The sequence below is a fragment of the Lycium ferocissimum genome, chromosome 12, assembly GCF_029784015.1.
Source record: "Lycium ferocissimum isolate CSIRO_LF1 chromosome 12, AGI_CSIRO_Lferr_CH_V1, whole genome shotgun sequence".
NCBI classification, from domain to species: Eukaryota; Viridiplantae; Streptophyta; class Magnoliopsida; order Solanales; family Solanaceae; genus Lycium; species Lycium ferocissimum.
This window is the reverse complement of record NC_081353.1, coordinates 42,036,102-42,045,841: the sequence shown is the minus strand read 5'-3', so window position 1 is coordinate 42,045,841 and position 9,740 is coordinate 42,036,102. Positions and strand designations below refer to the sequence as shown.

The following is a 9,740-nucleotide window of genomic DNA, read 5'->3' as shown; positions in this document are numbered from 1 at the left end:
TTGTTCATCGATAAAACGAGATCTACAATTAATGAGTGCTCCACATTCCAACAGGAGATTGTCTAATACTCCTCCATAATAAGTGACTTTTAGGGTTTTCATTTTGTTTCAAAATAAGTGGTGTTTTAGGATTTCAAGAAGAAATTGATCTTCTTCTTCCAAAATAACCTTTATTTACATAATCAAGAATCATTAAGTTATTTTTTTTTCTAGGCATTTAATTAGGTGTAAGTTGGTAAAAACACTCATAATTTTCTCAAAATGAGCACTTTATTAAGGGGTTTGCATAAGCTTAAAAAGTCACTTATTACAGAATGGAGCCTATTGTTTCTATGCTTCGGTTATCGTATTATTCTGTTGTTGTTACTGTTCCACTTTTGTTTATGCTATGTAATGATTTCTCTATTATTTGCTTTACTTCTGTATTTTATCTTTTTAAAACTGCTTTGATATGCGTTACTTGAGCCGAGGGTCTTTCGAAAACGATCTCTCCACCTCCACGAGATAGGGGTAAGGGTTCCGTACACTCTACCCTCCACACACTCCACTTTGTGGATTACACTGGTTATGTTGTTGTTATTGTTGCTATATTACTTGTCTCAACATGTTGTTTGAGAAGCTTCATGTAGGGAACTAGGGCGAAGTTTACATCCATCCACCATTACTGATCTTAATTACTATACAAAGAGACATCTAGGCAGGGGCGGAGCTAGAGGCACAAAGGCTTTACTCAAACCTCTTCGTCAATAAATTACACTGTGTATATAGAGTTAATTCTTTTTATATATCTATAAATCCCCTTAGTGAAAATGCTGCCTTCGCTACTACATTCAAGTTGCCCAAATTGGTTGCTGTCAATCGAAGTATTAACCTAAACTCAAGAGAGAGATATTAGTGTCCAGCATCACGCAATAGAGTCTTACAGATGGTAGGATCAAAGAGAGATGGGGATTATTTGGTTAATTGCACAACGCAAATCATAAAAAGAAGCGATTTTTATAAGGAGAATGAATCGAGGAACTAAAGGACGTTTTCAGTACCGACATCAACTCCCCTCATATTTAGTCCAGTCTAAAAATCCTCTTCGTGATTCCCAAGAAGTGATAAAAAAATAATAAAAGGAGCCTAGTTAGGTTTTGGTAGATCTTTTGGAAGTTGGTTTTGGTTTAGAATCCCAGGAAACAAAGAGACGATGCATACAAGCAAGATATCTAGCAACAAGAAGGAAAAAGGAGGAATGGGATCTTATCAAAGCACTTTATTTCATTTGATTACTCATGCTTATCCCTAAGCAATATTATTTAAGGATCCGAATCCATTATTCATTCAATAGAAATACACGAAGAAGCAATCATCTTTGTCTTTGGCCATATTTCCAGCTGCAAATACTTCATTTTTAGCTCATAATCCAGCAACAGATTGGTTGACAAATGACAATAATTTGTTGGTGACTCCAACACAAGAAGTCCCTTACGAGCACATTTTCCCCAAACTCCTTGCAAGCACTATGAGGAATGTAACAAAAAAAGAAATTGTTACACCTATGTGTTAGCATACTTCATGTAAAAAAATCCCATATTGAGACTATGCTAAAAGTGAAAATGGAAACTTCTTTAACTGATTGATCAATCTATAATTTGAAATAAGCGAAAAACTATGACAAATTCTCAGGGTATCTTAGATGGATGAATTATCCACGTTCTTCTTTGCGCTCGATGATCATGAGTGTGAGCTTCAGGGTGCAGAGTGAAACAAGTTGCCAGAGCAATTCCAGCATGCTGTGCTGAAACTTCTAATCTTTCTTCTTCGCTTTCTGGGGTGTTGGCTTTTGATATATGATAATCTGACTCAAGATGGTACCATTCATCAGTACACCGAGTGCAGATCCCAAGGCAACTGCAAACAATACTTGGAGAGTTAAAAGGCAGGCACGATCAATTTACAAAGATCACACAAGGATAGATGTAAAGCTGAAATAACAACAGGTGATGCAAACAAATTTGTGGTAAATAACTCCAGAAAGTTAAGACAAAATTAGAAACTTTAGACATCCTTTCTGATGCAGAAATCTTTCGTAAACAAGAATATCATTCAGAAATTTCAAATGTACATGGTGTGCTATAACACCTGAAAATCATTTATACATAAACCTTGTCAAGAAATTGAATGATGGTATGGAAATGATGTTGCTGGCGTACAGGATAGGGATGGTAGCTATTTAGTAGGTAATTTGACATCCCATAGGGTGAAATGATTATTGTAACTTTGTAAGCCCTAGAAGAGGAGGATTCTATGAGCTATATCTGTAAGAGGGAAATGTGTTGATCTTCAAGATCAACATCATTTTGCAGGTTCATCTCTAAGACTTAAAGATTCTTTGTATTTTTTGTTTTTTGTCCTAAGAATATCTTAAAGATGCTTTGATTGGAGAGAATGAACCAATTCTCATTCATATAGAGCCACAAATAATGGTGAAAAGTTGGATACCAGTTGCACTGTGGATAATGTAACTCTCACGATACCAGTGCATAATAGTTTTGTTATGCACATTTGACAAAACTGGTTACGGCAAAGAATACATCAGCTTATAAGTTTGAAATAAAATAAGGCACTAATTGCTTCCAAATTTGGAAAGCAGTCAACAAAATTATATGAAGGTTAAATCAAACAAGACAAGAAAGCATACCACTCATGGGAGCTTTTTCCTGGAGGCTGGTAAAAACTCTAACTGCAACATATAAAGTGAAGGAGATAAGAACTCCATTTTGGTAACAGAAAATCTATATGCAAAAGTTCGTAGTCAGAGTTAACTTACCCATGGAACCGGCGAAGTTCATAAAAAATGTCAAAAAGCTCAGTTCACCAGTACTTTTGCCCTGCTCAAATCAAGACAATAACGAAAAGGCATAAAATTTAGTGGAAACAAGGAAAGCAAGAGAACATTATCCATAAATCCACAAAAACATATATGAAAGAAGTCAAATAAATGGGGACTGCAAATATGGTTGCTGATCATTTTGATGAATGGTTATAACAATTCTGTCATTAATAACTATTCAGGTTAGCACAATCATCTACTGTGTGGTTTCATCCAGAGGCGGATCTAGGATTTGAACTTTTTGGGTTTAGATGCGTAATCCTACCACTTCCATCAAATTCACTGGGTTCAGAATCTACTATTTGTACATATTTAGTGAATTTTTTAACATATATACATAGCCTAAACCAAAACCTATGGGTTTCCATAGCTTGTTAGTTGGATATGCCTCTGGTTTCATCTACTTCATATACTAGTCTGCTTTAGAGCCACCAGCGCTTTCTTTCTTTTCAATCCATCGTAACATTGGCATCATTTACAAGCATACAGCAGAAAGTTTCCAAGGATTGTCGAGGCATAGAGGGAAATTACATTTCCCAGTTGATCAACAATAAACATATCTTGTTTTGGTATCAAGTTTCAAATAAATTAAAAGGTGTGACACGGACATGCATATGACCAGTCATAATAGGTAATTGGAATTCATTATTTCAGAACTTAGCGAATAAAACAGGTTACTTCAAACAAATAAACAATAGCGCCATAAAGATGAGAACCATCATGGTATAAATGTGTACCTTAAAGTTCTTCCATATCTGCGGAATTCTTGCAAAAAGAAAGATTGCATGTTGGGAAGCCTGAAATAATTTAATTTAGTTAAGACTCTTACATCAGATATATTAGGGTCAATTGGTGCTGTAGCCTTTACAAATTTATTTTTAGTTTTTTGTCTTTTGTACAAGAGATTTATTTTTTACAGAGATAGTATGAAATAACACATGGGAGATCTTTGCAGGGTCATTTTCTTCAATTCAGAAGAAATCATCACGTATGTATAAACCATTAATTTAAAAAACTCGTAGGCTTACAACACTTAATTCTTCTAATCTTTTCCTTATTTCTCACAAGGTATACGCCTCTAAAACTTCCACTCCTTCCTAATTTCACTTGTCTGGCCTCAATTTGCGAACGCAAGGTGACTTATCCGCCTTGAGTTTAAGGAAGAGTGTTAGAATGTTAAAAAAATTGAATCATATAAATAATCCCACATCTGAAATATTATGTATATCGTATAAATAATTCATAAGAACTTGTCACGCATTCTCCCAATCTCTTCTCTAATTTCTCATAATTTTCAAACAAGTATGAGCAAAAGTAAAGAGTTCATTTTGACCTCCTTAATGAAGAGAAGTAAATCTTTTTGAATGTTTTATCCCAGAAGACAAACAGAGCTAGGAAAACAGATCAAAGTTAAAGGCTATAACTTACATAGAGAGCCTCGAAAAGAACGGGATCAAGTTGACCTGCCAAAATAGTCGGTGCTACAGCACAATATCTATTTACTAAATCAGGAGGAACTGCAGATTATAATTCCATGGAAGAAACGACACCAATCAACACGAGTGATCGAAAATAAATGGTGCATGTGCATTGGAATATCTATAATGAAACCAAAAAGTGGAGCAAGTTGAAATTAGGATACAGTAATCCTTTCATCCATGTCTTCATTCCCAAAGGTTGAGAAAAATAGTAGATAGTGGCAACCAAAATTATAGCTGCAACAAGAAAAAAGCACAAGATATTAGAGAGACTGAGCCAGCTATATGGAAGTATAAAATTGAGACTTTAAACAGCCATCGACTGAAGGTAAAGCACTCCATCCACAAAGGAATCATTCATTAGTCAAAATAGCATAGTGAACCATCTGCCATAACTTACTGACCCCCTAGACACTTGAATTTTATGAAACGGAAATACGAGAATGAAAAATTGCAATTAGAAGCATTAATTAAAGGCTATTGCAGAGCCGCTTGAAGGTAATGCACCATCTGCTCAACAAAGTCCAGAAACTGCAGAAAAAGGATACTGTAAGGGGTGGTCTTAAAATTTTTACCCCACTAACTCAAATATTTCAAAATGACCTTTGTTTCCCATAAGGTCTAGTTGTGATGTGCGCATAAGTTATGAGGCAAGAGTTCGGGACATTTCAAGAAGTTACAAACAGTGAAGATAGTGTAATGTGTTGCCCATTGGCAGGAATTTCAGTTGTATTGACTTGTGAACAATTGAACAACACATACATTTTTTTGCCTCATAAAAGTTTTGGCCAATTGAGCAGGTTCATTGTATTGAAATGTCTCAAACTCCTGCCTCATAGGCAAAATTAATTTATGCCCACTACTTGTGTCCCAATAGGCAACATAGGCCATTCTTTAAAAATGTTGTTAAGAGGGGCCAAAAGTTCAAGATCACCACTTATGAAGGTCATTCTTGCAATTCAACCCAATAAAGTTAGAAGAATAGAAAGCGATGTCTAATCATTTCAAACAACCACCTCCGCAAGATACAGATTTGAGAAGCTGCAAAGCTCTAGTTTCTCAAGATATAGCAAAAGGAACTAAAGAATCCAGTCAATGTATTATTGACATGTCAAGTGTACCTTGGATCAAAAGAAAAGCATACTCGCCAAAAGCTGAAAATGGAAGCCCTTTGTGAAGACAATATGCCAAAGCAATGGTATAACCAATTAATTCGAGCTCGAACGCCACAACACTAAGACCTCTAACACTTTTGTGTTGCACAATTTTAAGTATCTGCAAGAGGAAGAGAAACAATAAGTCATGCACTTGTTCTATGAGTGAATCACATGTTTCTGTGAATCATTAGAGAGAAGTTAAAGACAAGAAACAAAATGATCAAACTAAATGACATCCTAATGAATGCCATCACTAGGGTGAATGAATCGAATTCAGGTCAAAATTACTATTCCAAGACTAAATAAGGCGAGTTGCGGGATATCTAAACCTAGCAATTTTCTAAAAGTCACACGTATCTGCACACATACAAGTATCTAATCAAAATAAAAAGACTCAAAAACGACATCACTATAGCCAAAGCACAAACAAATTAATACAGTCTAAACAACTTCACTTGCCAAACACCCAAGATAAATGAGACATTCACAAAAAAATAACAATTAATGAAACCCTAAACTTCTAAGAAATTCAAAGGGGTCATCAAGTAGTCATTTTAGCACATGAAGAACGGGTCATGGAATCTTCAATTCTAGAGACAAATTATTTAGTAATGGAATGAAATGAACCTAAATAGAGTAAATGACACAGAAGATCATAAAGCCGCCCTATTTATTTTATGGATTAAAATGTAGTTGATTGACTAATTCGATGAATGGGCTAACAGGCGCAAATTGAATTGAACAACCAGAGTATACATGACAGTAAAAGTTTATACACGGGTTATCTATTCAGAGCATTCAAGAAAAACCCAAAACTTTTCTGGATCTAAATTTAAGCTCATTCAATACTCAGTCACAACAGAACTCAATAAAATTAAAAAGACTAGATACTTGAAGGGCTTAAGGGAAACAACCTGAGGAAGTTTAATCAACGGACTCTAACCTGACTGTAAAAGTCAATTAACTATCTGGTTAAAACTCCAGAGTAACTAAGAAACACCCATTACTTAACTGGATCCAAAACTGAGCTAAGTCAATAGTACTGTCCAAACAACATTCAATAAATACATAAATACTCTAATTTTACAGGGCTTAGGGGAAATTACCTGAGGAAGTTTAACCAAAGCGCTATAACATGAACATAAGAGTTTACATATTTGGTTATCAACTCAGAGTATTCAAGATAGACCCATTACTTAACTGCTGGATCTAAAATTAAGCTAATTCAATACTACTGTCACAACAACACTCAATTACTCCATAAAGATTCGATTTTTGAAGGGCTTAAGGGAAATAGCCTTAGTAAGTTTAACCAAAGCACTATAACATGAAAGTAAAAGTCTATCTATTTGGTTATCAACCCAGAGTAATTGAGAAACACCGATTACTTAACTGGATCCAAAATTGAGCTAATTCAATACTACTGTCACAATAACACTCAATTAATACATAAAGACTCAATTTTTTAAGGGCTTAAGGGAAACAACCTTAGGAAGTTTAACCAAAGCACTATAACATGAAAGTAAAAGTTTATATATTTGGTTATTAACCAAGAGTATTCAAGAAAGACCCCTAATATAACTGGATTCAAAATTGAGCTACAACAACAACAACAACAACCCAGTGAAATCCCACAATGTGGGGTCTGAGGAGGGTAGACTGTACGCAGACCTTACTCCTACCAAGGTAAGACGGCTGTTTCCGAAAGACCCTCGGCTCAATAAAGGATTCAAAATTGAGCTAATTCAATACTATTGTCACAACAACACTCAATTAATACATAAAGACTCAATCTTTGAAGGGCTTAAGGGAAATAACCTTAGGAAGTTCAACCAAAGCACTATAAGAAATTAAGCTAATTCAATAATATCACAACAAAACTCAATTAATACATAAAGGTTCAATTTTTAAAGGGCTTAAGGAAAATAGGCTTAGGAAGCTTAACCAAAGCACTATAACATGAAAAGTAAAAGTTCATATATTTGGTTATCAACCCAGAGTAATTAAGAAAACCCCACTACTAAACTGGATCCAAATTGAGCTAATTCAATGCTATCATCACAATAAGACTCAATTAATTCATAAAGACTCAATTTACCTGAGGAAGCTTAACAGTTGTGGATGCAGCAACAATTGCATAACCCAAAAGCTTGGAAATTAAAGGAAGCAAACAATCTTTTTCTGGAAATTCACCATTACTAAGGGATCCAAGTGCACAACCAAAATCCATTCCAAGAAACTTTAATTCCACCATTTTTTTTTTATGGATCAAGAACTCTTATGGGTTGTGACCCAATTTAGAGATAATTATTTGAGGTTTGTTTGGACAAATCCAAATGGTATTTTGAGTCCTTAAAGGGTGTGAATTTCAACCACTGTGTAAGAAGGATTGTTTAGGTGGCAGCCTTGTAGGTTGTGGCAATTTATGATTCCTCACAACTTTAATTTGCTTTTATTTTAAGGAATACTCCACCTGTCACAATTTATGTACTCCCTGGGATAAAAAAAAAAAAAACCCATATAGCTATTTGCACACCCTTTAAGAAAATACTAACTCTTAGATAAAATATATAATTTGACTAAAACGCCCCTAGTTAAATAGGCATTGAGATTTGATCATATAACACTTAATAGGGGAAAATATGGAAGAACAATGTTAATTCTTTCTTGATTTGCTAAGTGGACTTTTTTTTTATCCAAAAAAAAAAGTCTAAGTGGACTCTTTTTTTGATCTGGAAGGAGTAATATATTTTGACTAGACGTGAAATTTAAAAAATAAAGTAAGACTTTTGAAATTTATGGTTAAGTCATAAATATTTATGTGGTACGTAAATTATTTCATTAAGGGTATAAAAAGAAGTTTTAGATAGATTAAAAAGAACGGTGTATCACATAAATTGGACAGAGCGAGCATGTATATATACATACATGCAGAGTTTGAGCATGTCAATGTTAATAAAAAATGTCACGGAGAAGGTCAAAAGTAAACCCGTCAACCGGTTCGGTTAACCGGCTAGGTTCAAATCGATAACTTAGGACATTAGCTGAACCGTTAATCAGGATTAACCGTATATTACTTACCGGTCCGGTTTCGATTTTTTTAAAACCGGAATCGGACCGGTTAAACCGGTGAAATTAATTTTTTTTTTTTTTTTTTTAATATAGCGTTCAATAAATTTGTCGTTATTGGACCGTTGTGCACGGTCCCATTTGCAAAATGGCCGTTGCCAAACGGCCATAAACCCATTCCCCCCCCCCCCCAACCCCCCAAACTTTTTTTTTTAACACTTTAACCCATACCCCACCCCTATATATAAACCCTTCTTCATTTTCGTTTTAATCCACACCAATTCACTCTTCTTCTCTCAAATCTCAATCTCTCAATTATAGTTACTTTGCAACAATTAGCCACTTTAAATTTCTCTCAAATAAATATTATAAAGTCTTATTATAGTTTCAATTATTAATTTTGCAATTATAATATTGTTGGTGGAGTTAGTGATTTTGCAACAATCTGAATTAGCTTTGGTGGATTTGCAATTCTAGCCGCCTTCACTTTGTTGAAAATTAATCCGACAATTTGATACCTTCGTTCCAATTCTATCTTTATTTTTTGCAATTTAATTCTAGCAATTTAATTTGTTCCAATTTATTTTCTAGTGATTTATTTGAGTGTGATTTAAATTAATTCTATTTAATAATGGCAAAGAGATTTAGACGTGGTGCCAGTAGTAGTGGTATTGTTAGGGGTGAGCTTAATGAGGAAACATTTGTGGAAGAAACACCTAATTTTGGTATTGATGTTGGTGAAAATAATCCACTTTTAGGTCATGAGGCAATGCAACAACATTTTACCGACACTTTTAATGAAATTGATGATGATGATGATGATGAAATATAAGCCCCCGAAAATCTCATAGGAGATACATGTCCTGCACAATCACATACACAAGATAAACCGCCTAGAACTCGTAAGCCAACCGCTAAAATTTAGAAATTTATGACTAAGGATAGGGAAAGCCAAATAGTTAAATGTACCCTATGTGGACAATTATTTGCTTTTAGGCAAGAAACTAATAAGGATGGTGGAACGGGTACACTAAATGGTCATATGAGAAAGAAACATATGGATGTTTGGGGAGAGCAAACGGGTTCAAATGTGGGGGTATTCAAATGACGATAGACCCACGAACCGGTAAAAATTTTAAGTATGACAAGAAAAAAGAG

At 34.6% G+C, this 9,740-nt stretch overlaps 1 protein-coding gene across 1 annotated transcript; it reads right to left on the bottom strand.

The window, feature by feature from the left end:
- Positions 1-1,243: 1,243 nt before the first annotated feature.
- Positions 1,244-7,946, bottom strand: LOC132039728 (mannose-P-dolichol utilization defect 1 protein homolog 2). Its single transcript, XM_059430243.1, has 8 exons — positions 7,612-7,946; positions 5,478-5,631; positions 4,521-4,593; positions 4,307-4,373; positions 3,616-3,675; positions 2,816-2,876; positions 2,687-2,728; positions 1,244-1,896 (listed from the first exon to the last, which is right to left on the bottom strand). Exons 1-8 carry the CDS (start codon positions 7,765-7,767, stop codon positions 1,793-1,795), a joined length of 717 nt encoding a protein of 238 aa, XP_059286226.1. The 5' UTR covers positions 7,768-7,946; the 3' UTR covers positions 1,244-1,792.
- Positions 7,947-9,740: the final 1,794 nt, after the last annotated feature.